Here is a 23,299-nt window from a genome sequence, read left to right as displayed (position 1 = left end):
TTAATAAACTATGGCGGCTCCATAATAAACAGCATTTAAGTGATAATCTTTACCTTGGTATAATCAAGCAATCTGTCTTACTGAACTATGACGTATGAATCTAATAAGAGCTATTTCGTCTTCATTTAGCACATATTTATTCATGAATTCTATATACCTCTGAGAATATAGAACACTAATACTCATCATGTGCAATTTTATTGTTTATTTTAGTTCAAACAAAGAAACTAATTGTTTACTTATAAATGCAACAGCAGGAAAATTCACCTACTGACGCAAAGCGGATAATGATCAGCTACGTGTTCGAATCCTGAGAGACAGGTGCAGTTCATTCGACCTGGATACCGCTGGTCCACAGAACATTTGCCACCATCTCCACATCGATTCGTTTCTTGCCATGAACAGTTATTCCTCGCTAACAGTGATCACGAAAATAAACAAAAAAAATACAATATTAGTCTATTTTGAATTTAAACAATTTTTCCTAATTAAGTCAGGAATGAATGCTGTTTTTGAACTGCACGCAATTTCTAAATATGTTCTTAATTTTAAAATCAGCGTATGTAAGTTAGCATTACGCCATTTCACAAAATCTTATGTAAGATTAATGCAGAGAAGGAAAGAGTAAGAAGAACATAAATTATGAACAGGGCAAGTAGGGCTAAAGTAACTTGAGACATTCTACTATATGTGTTAACCACATCCGTGTTACAGCTGGTTTATCTGCTTGAGGGATAAAAATCAAAGTTTTCCACAGAAAAAATCAGCGTATATCAGAGTAAAAACTCAGTCACCTATAAGACTGGTTCACTCATAGTCAGATAAACTACTATAACTCTTTTCCGTGTACTAGATAGGCGGGAGTATTATAAAAACCGGTGTCATTCTAACCAAATGTCTAAGGTAACAATATAACTTGAAAGTGCTCTTAAAGAGTATTTTTAAGTTATATTGTTTGGTTATAATAGTGGTCTTGCTCAGCTATGAGAGCATGGACCTAATAAACTCTCTCTCTCTCTCTCTCTCTCTCTCTCTCTCTTCATCGAGCACATGCTGGTGCACCGCTTGGAAAGAACTCAGCAGACATTTCCATAAGCAAGGAGCATCGTGACGTGTAACGAGTCACGTCTTTGTAACCGGTATAAATTGCAGGAACATGATGCTTCCGATTCAGGGCAAATGTGTCTGGATGAAATGACTGCTAGATGAGAACTCATAGAGTTTAAAAGTCGTGTGATAAGATATTATGCTGTAGGTGTATCTGCTACAACAATTGAAGAAACACTGAGCCATTCAAGGTCAATAATCTGCGATACCATATCGAGAAGGAAGAGCAGGGAGACAACTGCAAGTGCTATCCGCAGTGGAAGACCAACCAACCACACTCACCGAAAGTGACCGTAAGGTGCTAAGAAGGATAATGTATAAAAACCGCCATTTGTCGGACTACACGTTGAGTGCCGAATTTCTGATATCTACTGGAACATGAACATGAATCTACACAAAAACATTCAGAACATAGGTTCACAACATTAATTACTATGATAGAACTGTAAAATGTAAACCCCACATTATTCGAACCAAAGTACACCGTCGTCTTCAGTGGTGCAAGGAGCGTGCACAGTTGGACTTGCAATCTTGCAAAGCTGTGTTGTGATAACAAAAATCACGCTGCACCCACTACTGAGTAGATACACGAGTGTGGTAGGGCGGATGTGCGATGAGCGTCACTTACAAGAATGCATAACCCCAACTATGAAATTCAGAGGTGGTATGGTCCTGTTTGTTTTGGTCTGTCCTCGGACTTCTGTTTGTCGCGCATAAACATTGAACTCCGAAGAACATTCTAGACACATTCTGGATCATGGAATGATTCCTAAATTTTGGCATTTCTACAGAAATGACTATTGTCTTTTTCAGTAGCACAAAGCACAATGCACTTTGTCATAAAGCCACACGTGTAACTCCGTGTGGACATAAGCATCACCACGCTTAACTCTCCTCCACAGAGCCCTGATCATAACTCTATTGAACAATTATGGGATGAACTAGAGATATCGGGAGAGATCAAGGATATTATATTCTGTTCACAACATTCCAGGACCTTATTACATGCCTACAGGAAGGGTGGTCCAGAATTCTCATCGATCACTATCGTATGCTTGTAAAAAGTGTGCCTCGTAATATTCCGCAATTATCCCAACATACCTACTGGGAAGGGTGCTGAAATGTTCAGATAAAGAATTAGAACAAAAATGATATTAATGCAACTGATATAACCTCAACATAGATCATATATTTAAATCTTTTAACCCAATGTTTTATCAACTTGTAATAATTTGTTTTTTGTTTTTTAGGATAAATAAGAAGAAATAAAATTCATAGTTTTAATTCTAGGTGTTTCCCCTCTTAGGTACTAAATCTTATTAAGGTGGCCACTACTTTAATTTAACTCTTTCCAGTCAGTGTAATTTTTGACAGGTACATTAATATATATATTAATCCGATATCTTTACTGAGTGAAAAGTTATTGTTTTATGTTTAAAAAATGGCTCATTCGAAATGCAACAGGAGAAAAATTAACCTACCTACGCAAAGCGGATAATGATCGGGTACGTGTTCGAATCCTGGGAGACAGGTGCAGTCCATCAGATCTGGATACCATTGGTGCACAGAACATTTCCCTCCATCTCCACATTGATCACGTTCTTCCCAAGAACAGCTAGTCCTAGCTAGAAGTCATCAAAAAAAAAAAATACAATTTCAGTCTATTGGAATTTAAACAATAGTTACCCTTGAGCAGAAAGGAATGCTATTTTGAAACTGCATGTCATTTTTAAATATCTCCCTTCATTTTAAAATCAGAGTATCTAAATTAGAAATAAATCATTTCGCAAAATCTTATTAGGCTACTGAATGTAGAGAACGAAAGGTTCTCTGCACTCAGTAAGAATAGAGTAAGAAAAAACTAAAGTAAGAACTAAGAGAAAACAATTATTAACAGGCCAAGATAGGACTAAAGCAACTTGTGGTATGTTGTTATGTGTTAACCAATTCCGTCTTACGGCTCGTTTGTCTACTTTAGGGATAAAAGTCGACGTTTTCCACAGAATAAAACAAGAGCACACCGGAGGAAAAACTCATCCACTTATAACACTGGTTTGCTCATAGTCAGATGAAAAAAAATTATTATAAAACTTTTTTTGCGTACTAGATGGGCGGAAGGTATTATTCAAACCAATGACTTTCCATCCAAATGGAATAGTCGACATCAATAAAGTAGGGAAACTCCATAGTAACCCGTATTTTTAAGTTGTATTATATGATTACATTAGTAGTAGAACCATGCAGTTCTGTTCTACTCAACTATGAATATTTGGATCTAATAAAGCTCTCTCTCTCTCTCCCTCTCTCTCTCTCTCTCCCTCTCTTTCTCTCTCTCTCTCTCTCTCTCTCTCTCTCTCTTCATTCTTCATCGAGCACATACTCGTTCACCGCTTGGAAACAAGTCATCAGACATTTCCATAAGATAGGTGTATCTTGATATGTAACGAGTCACGTGTTTGTAGCAGGTATAAATCGGAAGAATATGATACTCCATAGAAGAGAACTGTTGGTGTTTAAAACAGATGTTGTGATAGGATATTATATTATAGGACGAACTGGTCTTCAAATTATAGAAGAATTGGTACATTCAAGGTCAACAATCCAAGTTTCCATACTGAGATGAAAGCTCAGGGAGACAACTGCAAGAGCTATCCGCAGCGAACGATAAACCACACTCACCGACGCTGACCAGACAGAACAACGAGGGGGATAATACACTATTTGATCAAAATTATCTGGATTCCTACGCGAAAGTGTGATGAGACATTCCCTGTGGCACACTTTCAGTATTAATGTGGACATTAATACGGGGTGGGTCCACTCTTTGATTTTATGACAGATCTAACTCTGACGGAGGGACTTTCTACCAGGTGTCAGAATGTCTCTGTAGGAATGGCAGCCCATTCTTCCAGCAGCTATAGCCAGAGCAATCCGTGATGTGGATCGTTGGGGATTTGGATTGAAATTGACGTTGTAAGTCATTCCAAAGCTGTTCTGTAAGATTCAGGTAAGGATTCTGTGCCGCCCAGTCCATTCCTGTAACGTTATTGTCCAAACATCATTCCCTCACAGATTTTGTTATATGGCAGGCAGCATTGTCATGCTGATACGGACAATAGTCATCACTGAATTGGTCTTCTACTCTAGACGATATATACGGGCCAAAGCGTCCTTCGCTGTTCCGCATTTAGATTTCTGTGCAGTGTTACGAGCGGGCTGGGTCCATTCCACGAAAAACACCCCAACAGTGTAATGCCACCCCTCCAAATTTACCTGTTGGCAGTACACATATACACGCTTAGAGGAATCGTTCTCCGGGCATTCGCCACACCTAGACCCTCCCATTGGATTGCCACATTGTAAAGCGTGATTCATCACTCCAAATCACACGTTTCCAGTTGGCCACTGTTCAGTTGCGTCACTCTTACCGCTACTGCAGGCGGCTGTTAGCGTTCACAGCAGAAATGTTATGTTTATGGGCATCTGCTTGACCATGGAACCCCATTCCTCTTAACTCAGGACGCACAGTCATAGTAGTGGGAGGACAGTTAGTAGCACTGCGGAACTCTCAGGTGATTGTGTCAATCGATGTCTGGAAGTTTCCACGAATCGCCTTCTTCAATGCTCGACGGTCCCTGTCTGTCATGACACAAGGCCTACGTTTCCCCTTCAAATTCACGTAATCCACTGTTGACTTTTGCAACATGAGGAGTGTTGAAATATCTCCGACAGATTCAGATTTCTTACTGATGTTGCAACCAATAACTAGTCTATGTTCGAAGTCATCACTAACCTTGACCTACCCATTCTGTTTGCACTTCTTATCACTGAACAAAACAACACACAGCTCCGTGCCTACTTTTATACCGGTACACCAGTGTCTTAGTGACATCTAGACATCAGTTTACAAATTACAGAGGATGTCGTGATACAATTGATCTGATAGTCTATAAAGAAACTGCCATTTATCGGCTTAGAAGTTGAATACGGAGTTCATGGAATCGACTGGAACTCGAATCCACAAAAACACATTAAGAATCGAGGCTCACAACATGAGTTCCCATGGCAGAACTTCAATATGTGAGCTCCACATTATCTGGAACAACGTACACTGTCGTATTCAGTAGTGCAAAGACTGTGCACAGTGGGACGTGAAACCTTGGAAGCGGTGTTTTGGAATGAAAAATCATGGTATTTCCTCTTCCCAACAGTTGCACTGGTGTGGTTATGGAGGATGCTGGGTGAGCAACTCTTGCAAGAATGAACACTAACTATGAAATTCGTAGGTGGCATGATCCTGTTTGTTCTGGGTTACATTTGGACCTCTGTTTTCCCTCCATGAACATTTGACTCCGAGGAACATTTTGGATAATGCAATGGTTCTTAAATTGTGGCGAGTGTACAGAACTGACTATTGTCTCTATCAGCACGACAATGTAATTTGACCAAAGGCTGCTGCTATAACTGCGTGTAGATGTGAGCTTAACCACGATTGTCTAGCCTCTACAGAGCCCAGATCTTAAATCTATTGGACATCTGTGGGATAAAGTAGTGCGCTAGAAGAGATCAAGGGATGTTCAGTCCATAACAGTCCAAGATCTCATTACATGCCTACAGGAAGAATGGTCCAAAATTCTCATTAATGACTATCGTATGCTTGTAAAAATTATCACCCGTAAAATTGCTGCAATCATCGAAGAGAAACTGCTGAAAATGTGGGGAAATATTGATAAACACCAAGAACTAAATGATGTTAAAGCAACTGATATAACCACAAGAAAGATTATATCTTAAAATTCTACAACCACCATGTTTCACCTAATTGTAATAATTTGTTTTTCTTTCCTTTTATGATAAAAGAAGAAATAAAATAAATTAATTTTTATTCTAGATGTTTCTCCTCGTATGTTCTAGGTCTTATTAAGGTGGGTACCACGACTATTTTGGCTTCACACTATGGTATACCTTGCCTTCTCTTTCAAGAGTGTCATTCTTGATACGTTCGTTACTCTATATATCATTCGATTCCTAACTGAGTGAAATTTTATTGTTTTATTTTTAAACATATGGCTCCTTCAAAATGCAACAGGAGGAAAATTAACCTACCTACGCAAAGCGGATAATGATAGGGTACGAGTTCGTATCCTGGGAGACAGGTGCAGTTCATCAGATCTGGATACCATTGGTGCACAGAACATTTCCCTCCATTTCCACATTGATCACGTTCTTCCCATGAACAGCTAGTCCTAGCTAGAAGTCATCACAAAAAAAAAAAAAAATACAATATCAATCTATTGGAATTTAAACAATAGTTACCCTTGATCAGAAAGGAATGCTATTTTGAAACTGCATGTCATTTTTAAATATCTCCCTTCATTTTAAAATCAGAGTATTTAAATTAGAAATAAATCATTTCGCAAAATCTTATTAGGCTACTGAATGTAGAGAACGAAAGGTTCTCTGCACTCAGTAAGAATAGAGTAAGAAAAAACTAAAGTAAGAACTAAGAGAAAACAATTATTAACAGGGCAAGTTAGGACTAAAGCAACTTGTGGTATGTTGTTATGTGTTAACCAATTCCGTCTTACGGCTCGTTTGTCTACTTTAGGAATAAAAATCGACGTTTTCCACAGAATAAAACAAGATCACACGGGAGGAAAAACTCCTCCAAGTATAACACTGGTTCGCTCACAGTCAGATAAAAAATCATTATAAAACTTTTCCTGCCTACCAGATGGGCGGAAAGTATTATTCAAACCAATGACTTTCCATCCAAATGGAATAGTCGACACCAATAAAGTAGGGAAACTCCATACTAACCAGTATTTTTAAGTTATATTATTTGATTACATTAGCGGTAGAAACATGCAGTTCTGTTCTGCTCAACTATGAACATTTGGATCTAATAAAGCTCTCTCTCTCTCTCTCTCTCTCGCTCGCTCTTTTTCATCGAGCACATACTCGTACGCTGCTTGGAAACAAGTCAACAGACATTCCCATAAGATAGGTGTATCTTGATATGTAACGAGTCACGTGTTTGTAGCCGGTATAAATCGGAAGAATATGATACTCCCAAGACTAGGCAACTGTGTCTAGACGAAACCGTTGCTAGAAGAGAACTGTTGGTGTTTAAAATAGATGTTGTGATAGCATATATATTATAGGACAAACTGGTGAACAAATTGTAGAAGAAGTGGTCCATTCAATATCAACAATCCAAGATTCCATACTGAGATGAAAGCTCAGGGATTCAACTGCAAGAGCTATCAGCAACGAACGATAAACCACACTCACCGACCCAGACCAGACAGAACAACGAGGGGGATGATACACTATCTGATCAAAATTGTCCGGATACCTACTCGAAAGTGTAATGAGACATTCCCTGTGGCAAACGTTCAGTATTAATGTGGACATTAATACGGGGTATGTCCACTCTTTGATTTTATGGCAGATCTAATTCTGACGGAGAGACTTTCTACCAGGTGTCAGAACGTCTCTTTAGGAATGGCAGCCCATTCTTCCTGAAGAGCTCTAGCCAGAGCAGTTCATGATGTGGATCCTTGGGGATTTGGAGTGAAATTGACGTTTTAAGTAATTCCAAAGCTCTTCTGTGAGATTAAGTAAGGATTCTGTGCCGCCCAGTCCATTTCTGTAACGTTATTGTACAAACATCATTACCTCACAGACCTTGCTTTATTGCAGGTAGCATTGTCATGCTGATACGGAAAATAGCCAGCATTGAATTGGTCTTCTACTGTAGACGAGATATAACGGGTCAACACTTCCTTGTGCTCTTCCGCATTTAGATTTCTGTGCAGTGTTACGAGAAGGCTAAGTCCATTCCACGAAAAACACCCCAACAATGTAATGCCACCCCTCCAAATTTACCTGTTGGCACTACACACACAAACACAGGCTAACAGGAATCGTTCTCCAGGCATTGGCCACACCTAGACCCTCCCATCGGAATGCCACATTGTAAAGCGTGATTCATCACTTTAAATCACACGTTTCCAGTTGTGCACACTTCAGTAGCGTCACTCTTTACGCTACTGCAGGCGGCTGTTAGCGTTCACAGGAGAAATGTTAGGTTTATGGGAAGCTGCTTGACCATCAAACCCCATTCCTCTTAACTCTCCACGCACAGTCATAGTAGTGGGAGGACAGTTAGTAGCACTGCGGAACTCTCGGGTGATTGTTTCACTCGATGTCTGGCGATTTCCACGAACCACCTTCTTGAATGCTCGGCGGTCCCTGTCTGTCATGACACAAGGCCTACGTTTCCACTTCAAAATCACGTAATCCACTGTTGACTTTTGCAACATGAGGAGTGTTGAAATATCTCTGACAGATTCAGATTTCTTACTGATGTGGCAACCAATAACTAGTCTATGTTCGAAGTCATCACTACCCTTGACCTACCCATTCTGTTTGCACTTCTTATCACTGAACAAAACAACACACAGCTCCGTGCCTCCTTTTATAACGGTACGCCAGTGTCTTAGTAATATCTAGACATCAGTTTACAAATTACAGAGGATGTCGTAATACATTTGATCTGATAGTTTATAAAGAAACCGCCATTTGTCGCCCTAAAAATAGAATACGGAGTTCATGGAATCGAGTGGAACTCGAATTCACAAAAACACATTAAGAATCGAGGTTCATAACATGAGTTCCCATGGCAGAACTGCAATATGTGAGCGCCAAATTATCTGGAACTACATACACTGTCGTGTTCAGTAGTGCAAAGACCGTGCACAGTGGTACGTGGAAGCTTGGAATCTGTGTTTTGGAACGAAAAATCATGCTACAGCCTCTACCTAACAGTTGCACGGGTGTGGTTATGGACGATGCTCGGTGAGCATCTCTTACAAGAATGAACACCAACTATGAAATTCAACTATGAACACCAACTAAGAATGGGGTAAAATATCTGACTTTTGTTTGCCCTCCGTGAACATTGAACTCCGAGGAACATTTTGGATAATGCAATGGTTCTTAAATTGTGGCGAGTCTACAGAACTGAGTATTGTCTCTTTCAGCAGGACAATGCAATTTGACTTAAGGCTGTTCCTATAACTGCTTGTGGTTGTGAGCTTTACCACGATTGCCTAGCCTCTACAGAACCCTTATTTTAACTCTATTGCACATCTGTAGGATAAAGTAGTGCGTTGGAAGAGATCAAGGGATGTTCGGTGCCTAACAGTCCAAGATCTCATTACATGCCTACAGGAAGAATGGTCCAAAATTCTCATTGATGACTATCGTATGCTTGTAAAAATTATCACCCGTAATATTGCTGCAATCATCGCAGAGAAACTGCTGAGAATGGGGGAAAATATTGATAAACACCAAGAACTAAATGATATTAAAGCAAATCATATAACCACAAGAAAGATCATATCTTAAAATTCTTCAACCACTATGTTTCACCTAATTGTAATAATTTGTTTTTCTTTCCTTTTATGATAAAAGACGAAATAAAGTAAATTAATTTTTATTCTAGATGTTTCTCCTCGTAGGCCCTATGTCTTATTAAGGTGGGTACCACGACTATTTTTTTTTCACTCTATGGTATACCTTGCCTTCTCTTTCAAGAGTGTAATTCTTGATATGTTCGTTACTCTATATATCATTCGATTCCTAACTGAGTGAAATTTTATTGTTTTATGCTTAAAAAATATGGCTACTTCGAAATGCAACAGCAGGAAAATTCACCTACCTACGCAAAGCGGATAATTATCAGGTACGTGTTCGAATCCTGAGAGGCAGGTGCAGTTCATTCGATCTGGTTGCCATTGGTTCACAGAACATTCGCCGCCATCTCCGCATTCATTCTGTTCTTGCCATGAACAGTCAGTCCTAGCTAGAATTCATCATAAAAAATAAACAGAAAATATACTATCAGTCTATTTCTTAATTTGAATGATATTTTCTTTTCTAGCAGCACCGAATGTTATTTTAAGTTACTCGTCATTTCTAAATATTTTACTTAATTTTCAAATCAGTGTGTTAAAGTTAGCATTACGTCATTTCACAAAATCTTATGTAAGATTAATACAGAGAAGGAAACAGTAAGAGAAAACTAAAGTATGGACATCGCAAGTTAGGGTCAAAGCAACTTAAGGCATGTCATCATATGTATTAACCACATTCGTCTTACTGCCGGTTTGTCTGCTTGAGGCATAAAATCCAAGTTTTCCATAGGAAAAGCCAGAAGTTATCGGAGAAAAAACTCAGTCACCTGTAAGACTAGTTAACTCATAGATAGACGAAAACCTCTTATAAATCTTTTTCACGTACTATATGGGTGGGGGATTAAAATCTCATCTCTTTTCTCTCCAGATAAACGGTGTATTCAATACCAATAAGGTAGGGAAGTTCCATAGGAAACAGTAGTTTTAAGTGATATTGCTTTGTTACTGAACCACACATGGTAGAACCATGTGCGGTTCAATCCTGCTCAACTATGAATGTATGTACTAATAAACCTTTCTTCTTGATCGAGAACATACACGGCTTTTTGTAAGAAGTGAAAGTCAACGGACATCCACGTGGGCAACGTGGATCGTGCCATGTCTGAGTGAAATGCCTACTAGAAGTGAACGGACGGATTTTAAAAGAAGCATTTGACGGCATAACATGTCCGGACTATCCGCTCGGATAATTGTTGGCAAATTTGGCTATCCCACGTCAACATTTTGTGATAATGATCAGTCATGTGTTCGAATCCTGGGAAACTACTCATCAAAAGAAAGAAAAACTTCAAAAAAAATTTATCCAAAAAAAAAAGTTCACTCTATTTGGAATTTACGCAGTTTTGCAAATAAGGTAGGACTGGCTGTTACTTTGTATGTTTATCATTTCAAATTTATTACTTAATTTCAGAATCATTGGATTTAATTCAGCTTTAAGTTATTCCACAAAATCATATATGCTCAGAACGAATGAATAAACGAAAAACAAACTGTAAATATTATAGTCAGTCATCGACTTCCTACTTATGCCACTTACGACCAGTACTACATAAAAGGGGGGGAGGGGGGAGTTGGAAAGTTCTGGAAACAAGTAGTAGAATTACGAAGGTAACTTACGTTTTTATTTTCTTATATCCTCGTATGTTCTTTCTTGTGGTTATATCACTTGCTTTAATATCATTTTTGTTGTAGGTGTTTATTAGAACTTTGCAGCCCTCCTCGTACTATTGCCATTCCGGGTAATACGGTCACCGAATACCACTTCACTCCTGTAAGCATTCCAGGGCGTTATTTCTACTTTCAAGGGATGAACAAAAAAAATCAGCTAACGCATTTTTATTTCCGTCTAGGGAGTAGGCGAGGCCGTTTTAGCCCTAACTTTTGGAGACTGAGTGAGCAGTTCAATCTCCACTGGGAGCCAATCAAAGAAAGCTGACTGGCTACCAGCGGAGCTGCGTGCTACTAATTAAGCGGCACGCAGTGAAGAGTTGGCTCAACAAGTGCCAACAAAATTTCCTCTAGTCCCAACTAGTCTCGAAACCAAATCTTCCTTTGTGCGGCCAAGCGCCGTTGTGTGCAGTCGTCACATCCACTGAGTAACACTGGTTCTCTTTCCAGGGATATTATTCAGAAATACGTTTGCTGAGGTTATGCTGCTATGTAGAGTGAGAAAATACTCATAGCCTTTTGGAAATAATTTAGGGTGTTTCAAACAGAATGTCCCGATTTGAAAATTGTATATCTCTGCAACCAAGAACCAGGTGGAGGGCACACTGAGCAATTGTAATTGTAGTGAGTGAAACTTTAGACCTCATTTCATACTTGGTAATTAATTTTGTAACTGCACTACATTTTCATTATTAAATATAATTATTCTAAATCGAGTCATTCATTTTGAAACACCCTGTATAATATCTTGCATTGTGCAAAGAATATATATATGCAGTATGAAGTGAGGTGATAGCAAAGTGTATGAATAGCATTTGATAGACGCTACTGAAAATATATGTTCATACATTTACAGGTTTCAAAGGATTGGTGAAATCACAGTTCTGCAAGTTGAAAAGCTGGAACTGTACGTTGACAATGAAGATATAGAGTAGTCAGTGGATGCTGCAGAAGAAGAACTCTCCAAGGAAGATCTTACAGAGCGGAAGGTATGGATAGTTGCAGAACAAGAAAAGAAAAGGAAGAAAGAAGCATAAGAAGAACAAAAGATAGAGAAAGTATCAAGAATATAATATCTTGCATTGTAAAAAAAATATGCAGCATGGAGTTAGTTGTTGATGAAGAAGAAGAAGTAAGAAATAATGCAGCAGAAAAATAACCGAATGCCAACTGAAAGAGGCATTTTTCTCTGTTAAAAAGATGGTTCTTTGTTCGAAGAAATGGACCCAACATGGCAAGATTTAGCAAAGCAAATGATGCGAGCTACAATTGCTCGCTACAGAGAAAATTATGCAGAATAGAAAAAGAGAAAACCAAATAGACTCGGACGTAGCGCACAAATTTTTAAGTATGCCCACTTCTGCTATCATCTCATTCAGTGAAGATGAGCTGTGATTTTCCACAAATCATGCATCTGATGGAACCTCCTCAAAACACTTTATTTCAGTTCCTGAATGTAAGAACTTTTTTGTTGATTACCTAGTCTTCCCTGCATCTTCCGATGGCTTGTCTAATTAAAGCAGCAGCTTTGAAGAATTGCTCTTTCTCCATGTATTTCAAGCTGATTATTCTACTCATAGGCGCGCAGAAGATCTGTTCACTTATTATTATTTATTACTGTACAGTACTGCATACAGAAATTTTATAATGTGCGCATTGCAGAATTTCACTAAAAACAACGCTTAAAATTTGTTTAAAAAATATTCCATCACATTTTATCTTCCAGGCATGTTGAATAATGACATATCCTTATGGTTCACGGTGTGATTTCCGCCTTACGAGAGGATCTTCGAAATGGAATCCTGTTGTAAATCGAGGACTGACTGTATTTTTAATTTTTGAGAATTGTTTTTTCACGGAATGATATACCCTGGATTACTGTGGCTTACTACTAACTTATAGAGATAATAAATCAAAAGAAACGTTACAAGGTGCCATACCGCTTTCCCATTTTTCTTCAACCAGCTGTCCTGATACACTTCGTTCATTTCTACAATATCAATCCTAAATATGTGAATATTTAACGTGTATATATTTTTGGTTTCCAATTGAGTTCCCTTCCAACCATTTTAACCATTCTAAAGTATACTCATATTTGATGCACAGCTTCATTCTGATGCTAAATGCATACCATATTGTGCCCAACAGTTTATTGGAATTGCTAGAATTTTTCAACCGATCCAATAAACTGTTGAAAATTTTCCATTGCATTTAACTCACTGTACAAATCATCATGCATATTAAATAAATAAATGCAGATTAAAATAATCAAAACATTAATATTAACGTCGTAAATTATAACTGGAACTTCAATTTTCTTTGCTTAACCTTTAATGTTTAACTTTAGCAAATGTTATTATTGACGTCATCCCACAAAACGAAACTGAATGTTTGTGATCTAGAACCAGTTACCAATTCCCTCAACAATAAAGCAGCTGACACCTTGCCTTTTCCATCTCCGCTCTACGCCATCTGAACTGCTCGAGTTGAACATTTTCTACGATTCATTTTTATACCGATGTACCTTCCCTAATTCATCAGACTATTCGATACACTCTATAGTTCTATGACGAGCACTGTTCTAATAAAATGTAAGTGACTTTATCCATACCCATATGTAGTCCAACTATTTCTTTCATATTAATCCCACTCAAAAAATTGGAAACAATAGTGCACTCGAAAACTTTCCTTGTAGAAACTAAACATGGAATAAGTCATTCCAGCCTTTCAATAAGAAGAAGATTATGGTGAGGAAAATCTTCATATTATCGAAGTCAAGAAATTTTTACTGAACTTTTCCGTGTATTGTTTCATTCCTGCCCACAGATATATTTATCTGCAATTGACTGTAACAGACTTCATCACCTCCTGTTTCCCCATGGATTGCAACATTCAGCTGTCTAAAATGAAAACCTCAATGATTCCAATGAATATCTCCAGTTCCTGGAAAATTTTGCAACATATTTTGGGAATGACACGAAAACATCACAATTCCGGAAAAAAAATACGTGTTCTACCATTTTATTCTAATACAATGTATCAAAGTAAAATGGTATGCAATGTGAGATATGAATGCAAATATATGTGCAAATAAATGTAATTTTTAAGAAAAGTACTCATGTTGAGTACTTTTCTTAAAAGCATCGGATATAGGTAGGTAATAGCATAAGTTACCCTATTAGTTATCAATTATTGCATCATCACTTATATGAACAGCGGATGAAGGCAAATTCATCATGTCTAACTTCACTACTGTGGTCGATTGTAATTTTGGTGATGGGAAGGTTTAAAACAAATGGTCGTTTAGAGGTTAGCTTTTCCACCAAAAAGCAGCATCGGCTAATTTTAATAAATCCCTTGCCAATACTTTTAAATCACCATTTTAAGTACAAGTCGAAATGCAGCGTCTCTGCATTTCGACTTGTACAACTGCACGTACAATTTTATTTTAATACATCATTTTCACGTACTTTATACATGGCCATGCCAAGATAACATTAACTAAATCGTTGGGGAGTATATTCTTTTATTGCTAAAAAAATTACCATATAATTTTCATTATAATGGCCTTTCACGAATGACGAAAATGAAGCAAAAACTAAAATTTCTCAAATTTCAGCAAACTTGCAACAAACCATTTTATAAAAATGCAATGGTCTATTGCAGATAAAAACAACTTATCACTGGTGTTTATTGTTAGTAGAAAAAACCTACTTATAGAAAAAGTTTATTGAAATATATCTGTTGAGTCGATGATTTATTCTCGAGCTGTAAAAGAAAATCAGCTTTACGTTTAACAGTAGATTTAGATGAATCATTTTCATATATTCTTAGAACTTTCCTGGGAGGTGGATACTTTTAGCTATAAAAAACCCTAATTGAATAGATAATTTTCACTACGATAACCTTTCACCCTACAAAGAATATATAAAACTAAATTCTTTAAATGCATTTCAAATGAGAAATATTAACTTTCTGATTAACGGACAATGGTGGACAACAAAACGATCCTATGAATGAGACATATAAAACTGAATTATTAAGAAAAATAATGTCAGAAATTGATACCAAATATTGATACCTAGAATATTATGAAAATGCGTCGTCTCTGCACTTTATAATGACGTTAATATACCTATAAAAATATTTTATTAATATACTTACCTTTACACTGTGAATTATCGAAAATTAAATCGAAACCAGGGAGGCAAGTACAAGTTGACTTAGATGCATCAATTTCATCTACTCTACACGAGGTCATTCCCGTACCACATTTAGTAGTTTGTTCTGCTGTGCATTCTTTTGCTGATAAAGAAGGGGAAATTTACGAGGTTATTCACAATATGACGTTCTATCATCAGACGAGGAAAATAAAATTAAACTTTTTTCAGTTGACAACAAAAGAAAAAGAATATTCTGAATAGCGCATAAACGCAACGAACAACAAAGTTTGTAAGACTTAGGATAGAGGAAAGAACAGATTCATAGAAGTTGCTGAAAGTGTATGTTGAAGAAATACATACCCATACTGTATTTTAAAATAATGCGTAGAATTACAAGAAGACGACATCGGGAAGATGATAAATAAGTATGCGGTAGAAGGGATGATATTAGAGTATATTTTTCTTGAACTGTTTTCGTAATCCTCAGGAACTGTGTGAATACTGTCAGAAAATTCTTAACCCTATTATACTTTTTCTGTGTGTTGCATATTTTAACTATCGAAGAACAGTTAATCCATATTATTCAGTTAGCTAACAATAAATGAAATTATATTATTAAAATACGTTGGACAAAGGTGATGTATAGAGCTATAAAATGAAACGAAATTTGCACTTAGAATTAAATATATCATTTCCATCTACTGTAGAAGCGGTCACAGCATTTTCCGGTTTGTTATGGTCTTCATACTATTGCAACAAAAGAAAGAGGAATTGACAATTTAATTTTTGGTATGATTTTATTTTATTGGATGAAGAAAATAAAATTAAATTCGAATAAATGTAATAGAAATGAAAAAAGAAATAGTATGACTGAATAGCACAAAATAGCACCAAATGCACGACCCATTATATTCCACGGGTCGTCTATTTCCTGATGTGGACGACCCATGACACTCACCTAACGTGACCGTAAAGGGCTACGAAGGACAATATGTAAAAAGTGCCATTCGTCGGGCGAACACTTAATGCAGAGTTCCGGACATCGACTAGAACACGATCTCACAAAAGCATGAAAGCCATGGCTCTAAGTATCGTTGGTAGGACTGCAATATGCATTACCCTAGCCAACATGCAGCTTAGTTTTCAGTGGCTCAAAGTGCGATTAGAGTAGAACGTCGAAACTTCGTAAACTGTGTTTTGCTGAGAGGAATCACTCTAATCTTTCACGAACAGATGGACGCATGAGGTGTGGGTGTTTTCAGAGTACGTGACACCAACTCTGAAATTCGGACGTGGAAATGTAATGGAATGGTTCTGGTTGTCTGGGTTTAGCTTCGGACCTGTATTTGGGATGCTACGAATGTTGAACTCCTAAAGGTATCTGAACATTCTTAACATTATATTGCTTCCTAATTTGCGGCATTTGTACGGAACTGAATATTGTCTCTGTCAGCAAGACAATGCACGCTGTCGATAAGTCTGCTGCTGTAATTGCATGATATATGGACATGAATGTAAGCCACTCGACTGATCTCCACTTAGCGCTGATCTCAACCCTTCAGTCATCTGAGTGATGAACTTGAGCGTCGTACGAGGTCAAGGGACGTACTTTTCACAACACTACAGGACCGCATTACATTCATTCAAGATGAATCATCAAACCTTCAAATCGATCGTTATCGTACGTTTGAATAGCGTTTTCCTCGTAGGATGACTGCAGTCACAACTAAAGGAAATTGTGGGTTTTGTTAAGGTGTGCACTCTAGCTCATTGTTTCTCACACTATGGTACCCATTGACTTATTCCCAAGCAGTTCATATATTTATTGTATATATGATAAATATCGCTATGTATCCCTGCTACATAACTAGAATATCCCTGGGTAGTTTTATCACTGTATTTAATAAATTTCTTATAAAAAATCTCTGTTAACTGGAAATATGTAGAATTGAAAATACCATGGTAATAAATTGAGAAATACTTCTTAGACTCTTAGAAATAGATAGTTAAAAAATTGTGTCAATAATGTCAATATTACACTTGAACATGTAACATAATATTTCCGAAAATTTGAGATTCATATCCTTCTCTATTTCATTGTGAAATTCCGTATTATTATTTTAATTTAGATTAACGAGGGGTTGAGCTGAAAGATTCTGATAAACACCAAGATGAGAAATTATAGTAATGCAACTAATATAACCAGAAAAAAGAACATCGATTAAAACCCATTCCCAATCTTTAATTAAATTCTAAAAAAAGTGTTTGTTTGTTTTTTTCTATACGTAAGAAAAATATGTGAGGATTTGAAGAAATTTGAAGACACAGAGGTGCGAACGATCATCAGAGTTTCCGTGCTGCAAACAAATTGCGGCCAGCATAGATGTTAGATGGGTGGGGAAGTTTAAAAGTGGGTATTCGGAGACAACATATTCTCTCGGGTCAGAAATTGTGTGCTCTGCACATGTTTGCTACTGAAGAAAAAGAAATTAACCAGTGAATTTTCGTAATGAAGAAAATAAACTTCAAATCGTTTCAATATAATTGAAATGAAAAATATTAATACTCTAAATACCACGCAATGAATGGCAAGAACGTTTTGTAACACTAAGGCAATTAATGTCGCAGAACACGTCTTTAAAAAAGATTGGTTGCAAACATACTTTGAAATGTTTTCATTACAAGAGAAGAAGGGCAAGGAGATGAATCCACTCGAATAAGATAAACGAATAAATAAGATTTAATGTTAGGATGTTGTGTAGACCGAGGCTAAACGATACCTTTGATTTTACAATGCGTTGCATATTTTAAATTAATCAGCGCAACTGTATTTTATTATAGTTAAATTATATAAAAGAAAATATTTTATTAAAATACGTCATCGAGAATAAGGTGATTTATCGAGCATTACAACGAAATCTTCTCTGCACGTACAATTTTATTTTAATGCATCATTTTCACGTACTTTATAGACGGCCATGCCAAGATGATATTATTTAAATTGCTGGGGAGTATATTCGTCTATTGGTAAAAAAATTACTATTTAATTCTCATCATAATGTTCTTTCACGGGTGAAGAAAATGAAGTAAAAAAAATTTCTCAGATTTAATCAAACAAGCAACAGACCATTTTATAAAACATGCAATGGTCTGTTGCAGATAAAAACAACTTATCACTGGTGTTTATTTTTAGTAGAGAAAACCTACGTATTGAAAAATTTTACTGAAATATATCCGTTGTGTCGAAGATTTATTCTCGAGCTATAAAAGAAAATCAGCTTTACGTTTAACAGTAGAATAAGATGAATCATTTTCACATATTCTCAGAAATATGCTGCGCAGTGTATACTTTGAGCTCTATAGAAATCCTAATTGAATAGATAATTTTCACGACGATAACCTTTCACCCTGCAAAGATAAAACTAAATTCTTTAAATGTATTTCAAATGAGAAATATTAATCTTCTGGTAACGCACAATGGTGGAAAAAAACGTTGCTAAGATTGAGACATTAAAGATTGATACCAGATATTGATACCTAGAATATTATAAAAAAAAGCGGCATCTCTCCTCTTTATCATAGTTAATATACATATAAAAATATTTTTTAAAAGACTTACCTTTACACTGTGGTGTATTATCGAGAATTAAATCGAAACCAGGTAGACAAGTACAAGTTGCTATAGATGCATCGTTTTCATCTACTTTACACGTGTCCATTCCCGGACCACATTTACTAGTTTGTTCTGCTGTGCATTGTTTTGCTAATAAAGAAGGGGAAATTTACGAGGTTATTCTCGATATAACGTTCTTTCGTCGGATGAGGAAAATAAAATTAAACATTTTTCAATTGACTAAAAAAGGAAAAAGATATTCTGAATAGCACATAAACGCAGCCAACAACAAAGTTTGTAAGACTTTGGATAGAAGAAAGAACAGATGAATACAAGTTACTGAAAGTGTATGTTGAAGAAATACATACCCATACAGTATTTTCAAATAAGTAGAATGACAAGAAATCGACACCAGGCAGATGATAAACAAAAATGCGGTAGAAGGGATGATATTAGAGTATATTTGTTTCTTGAACTGTTTTGGTAATCCTCAGGAATTGTTTGAATACAGTCAGAAAATTCTTAACTCTATTATACTTTTTCTGTGTGTTTCATATTTTAACTATCGAAGAACAGTTAATCCATATTATTCAGTTAACTAACAAAAAATGAAATTATATTATTAAAATACGTTGGACAAAGGTGATCTATAGAGCCATAAAATGAAACGAAATTTGCACTTAGAATTAAATATATCATTTCCATCTATTGTAGAAGCGCTCACAGCATTTTGCGGTTTGCTGTGCTGTGCATTCTATTGCAACAAAAGAAAGAGGAATTGACAATTTAATTTTTGTTATGATTTTATTTTATTGAATGAAGAAAATAAAATTAAATTCGAATAAATTTAATTGAAATGAAAAAAGAAATATTATGACTGAATAGCACAAAGTAGCACCAAATGGACGATCCATTATATTCCACGGGTTGTCCACTTCCTGAAGTTGACGACCCATGACACTCACCTAACGTAACCGTAAAGTGCTACGAAGGACAATATGTAAAATCTGCCATTCGTCGGCTGTCACTTAATGCAGAGATCTGCACAAAAGCCTTGAAAGCCGCTGCTCTAAGTTTAGTTGGTAGGACCACAATATGCATTACCCTAGCCAACATGCAGCTTCGTCTTTAGTGGCTCAAAGAGCGATTACATTTGGATGTCGAAATTTGGTAAACTGTGTTATGCTGCGCGGAATCACTCTAATCTTTCCCGAACAGATAGACGCATGTGTGGGTGATCTTTTCAGAGTACGTGATACCAAATCTGAAATTTGGACATGGCAATGTGATGGAAGCGTTCTGGTTTTCGTGGTTTAGCTTCGGACCTGTATTTGTGATGCTACGAACGTTGAACTCCTAAAGGTATCTGAACATTCTTAACATTATATTGCTTCCTAATTGCGGCGTTTGTACGGAACTGAATATTGACTCTGTCCGCAAGACAATGCATGCTGTCGATAAGACTGCTGCTGTAACTGCATGGTATGTGGACATAAATGTAAGCCACTCGACTGGTCTCCACTGAACGCTGATCTCAACTCTTTCAATCATCTGGGTGATGAACGTGAGCATCGTATGAGGTCAAGGGATGTAATTTTAACAACCCTCCAGGATGGCATTACATACTTACAAGAAAAATCATTAAACTTTGAAATTGATCGCTATCGTACGTTTGAATAGCGTTTTCCTCGTAGGATGACTGCAGTCATCACAACAAAAGGAAATCGTGCGCCTTGTTAACGTGTGCGCCATACCTCTTTGTTTCTCACACTATGGTGCCCATTGACATTGATAAATGTCGCTATGTATCGCTGCTACTTAACTAGAATATCCCTGGGTAGTTTTATCGCTGTATTTAATAAATGTTAAAAAAAATCTCTGTTAACTGTAAATATGTAGAATTGAAAATACCATGGTATCAAACTGAGAAATACTTCTTAGACGCTTTGGAATAGACAATTATAAAATTGTGAATAATGTCAATAATACATTTTGAACATATAACATAATATTTCCGAAAATTTGAGATTCATATCCTTCTGTATTTCATTGTGAAATTCCGTGTTATTATTTTAATTTAGATTTACGAGGTGTTGAGCTGAAAGATTCTGATAAACACCAAGATGAGAAATTATATTAATGCAACTAATATAACCAGAAGAAAGAACATCTATTAAAACCCATTACCCATCTTTCATTAAATTGTAAAAAAGTGTTTGTTTTTTTTTCGTTTAGGATATATAAGAAAAATATCTGAGATTTTGAAGAAATTTGAAGACACAGAGGTGTGAATGATCATCACAGTTTTCGTGCTGCGAGCAAATTGCGGCCAGCATAGATGTTAGATGGGTGGGGAAATTTAAAAGTTGGCATTCGTAGAGAATATATTCCCTCATGTCAGAAATTGTGTGTTGTGCACATGTTTGCTACTGAAGAAAAAGAAATTAACTAGTGAATTTTCGTGATGAAGAAAATTAACTTAAAATCGTTTCAATGTACTTTAAATGAAAAATATTAATACTCTAAATACCGCACAATGAATGGCAAGAAAGTTTTGTAACACTAAGGCAATTGAATGTCGCAGAACACGTCTTTGAAAAAGATTTATTGCAATAATACATTGAAATATTTTCAATACAAGTGAAGAAGGGCAAGGAGCTGAACCCCTAATAGCAAAACACAATATTCTGAGTATAAAGAATCTAGCATACTGTATACACTGTACTAAGACTGTTTCAATAATGCTTACCGCATTAACAAAGAAACGTGCCGCATAACCAGACCAGACATAACCCTCTTATGGCGCTTTCATGATTGAGCATCTTATTACCCACATGACTCAACAACTTGCCATATAAGGTAAAACATCTGAACCGTTACAGAACACTAAAAGCGAACTATGGAAATTGTATCAGCACACTTAGAATTGCAACAGTTACCATCATTTCACATAAAACATTAACCACGGTAACAAATGCTAAGAAAAAGAAAGAAGTTTAATTAATCGTTAATCCCACTGGTTTCAGAAAAGTTAAGTCAAACTTCCAAGTCAGTGGATTACTCTTTTTCATCATTCATCATCCATCTACTGCGATTATTAGTATTGAACTCATTTTCATAAACATATAATTTCCGTTCTATAAACCACATTAGTCCGTGCGGTTAGCCTAGTGGCTAAGCTCTTCGCTACCATATGTACAACCATATCTCGCAACCTGAGGAAGGAGTGTCGTAGGTTCGATTCCCGTCGACTACTTGAGAAGCTTAAGGATCTTCCTCAGCCATAGCTGATGTTACGCCCAAGACCGGCTAACTTGGGCCGGTCTTGAGCGAGACAGCAGGATTTTTCCACCAGTTTATCTGGGGGTTTTCATCTCGCAAGCAAGCAAACCGTACCTGTAAACGCATAGGATATAGTATGGGAAACCACCCTTGCTCATATTCATTTCCCTTGATGGTAGCGTCTATATATAGCTACCCCTAAACAGCCGAAAGGCTAATACCACAACCTACTACCCTATTATGTATGTAATCTAATCTAAAATTATTAATATTATAGCAAAGTGGATGGAACTCATATTCATTAATACATAATTTCCATTCCTTTACTTGAGTATGTGTAAGATACACATACTCAAACATAATTACTCAGATAATGTTCTCAGTATATATTGAATAAAATATAATTAAATTAATAATATTAAAATTGTTAAATATAATGTAATAATATTATTATATAAAATATTACTGTATATAGTGTAGTAATCTTATTATATAATATCAGGGACCCCTGGCGCCCCCCTGCCCAAGTTCCGGGACTGGTAGGCCGGTTCTCCTTGAAGTCTGATGACTCGAATTTTAAAAACTCGAAAGGGGGCGGTTCCTCCCACTGGCGCTCGACATTCCCGCGTTCCGGACTGTAGCCCCTCAGGGTAGCCCCTGAGTTTCAAAACGTTTCAAATAACTTGACAAAAAACGTGACACAAAAACGTTACATGAAAAGCCTTATCATTTATTATATATATATAATAGGGTAGATATCAATATTACTATGCATAATGTAATAATATTCCTATGTAATATATGAAAATAGAATGAAAAAAAAACATTAATATTACTAAAAATATCTATAAATAATGAATTTACTTTGTACTGTATGATTGAGAAAGAGTAGGAAATATATTTTAATTGTAAATGAAAATACAGTATAATCACACTTTCTCAAATTTTGAAGAAGAAAAAAAGCGAACTGCAACGTATTATAT

The 23,299-nt window shown here is 36.4% G+C and overlaps 1 protein-coding gene across 3 annotated transcripts in view; it reads right to left on the bottom strand.

Annotated features, from left to right (window-relative positions):
• LOC150110360 (uncharacterized) overlaps positions 1-23,299 on the bottom strand; it is a 91,643-nt gene that overhangs the window by 26,930 nt on the left and 41,414 nt on the right. The window contains exons 2-7 of one of the 3 annotated variants that reach the window (XM_090393224.1): positions 19,041-19,184; positions 15,423-15,563; positions 9,836-9,979; positions 6,214-6,357; positions 2,589-2,732; positions 272-415 (exon numbers count right to left, since the gene is read on the bottom strand). In XM_090393224.1, the coding sequence (XP_090249350.1) occupies positions 272-415; positions 2,589-2,732; positions 6,214-6,357; positions 9,836-9,979; positions 15,423-15,563; positions 19,041-19,184 (861 nt within the window). The remainder of the gene's footprint in view (positions 1-271; positions 416-2,588; positions 2,733-6,213; positions 6,358-9,835; positions 9,980-15,422; positions 15,564-19,040; positions 19,185-23,299) is intronic. The other 2 variants (XM_090393243.1, XM_090393233.1) reach the window with 2 other exon arrangements.

This window comes from Typopeltis vanoorti, chromosome 1, assembly GCF_054136105.1.
Source record: "Typopeltis vanoorti isolate ZY-2024b chromosome 1, IOZ_Tvanoo_1.0, whole genome shotgun sequence".
In the NCBI taxonomy this organism is placed as follows: Eukaryota; Metazoa; Arthropoda; class Arachnida; order Uropygi; family Thelyphonidae; genus Typopeltis; species Typopeltis vanoorti.
The sequence above is the reverse complement of the archived record's forward strand: the minus strand, read 5'-3'. Positions and strand labels throughout refer to the sequence as shown.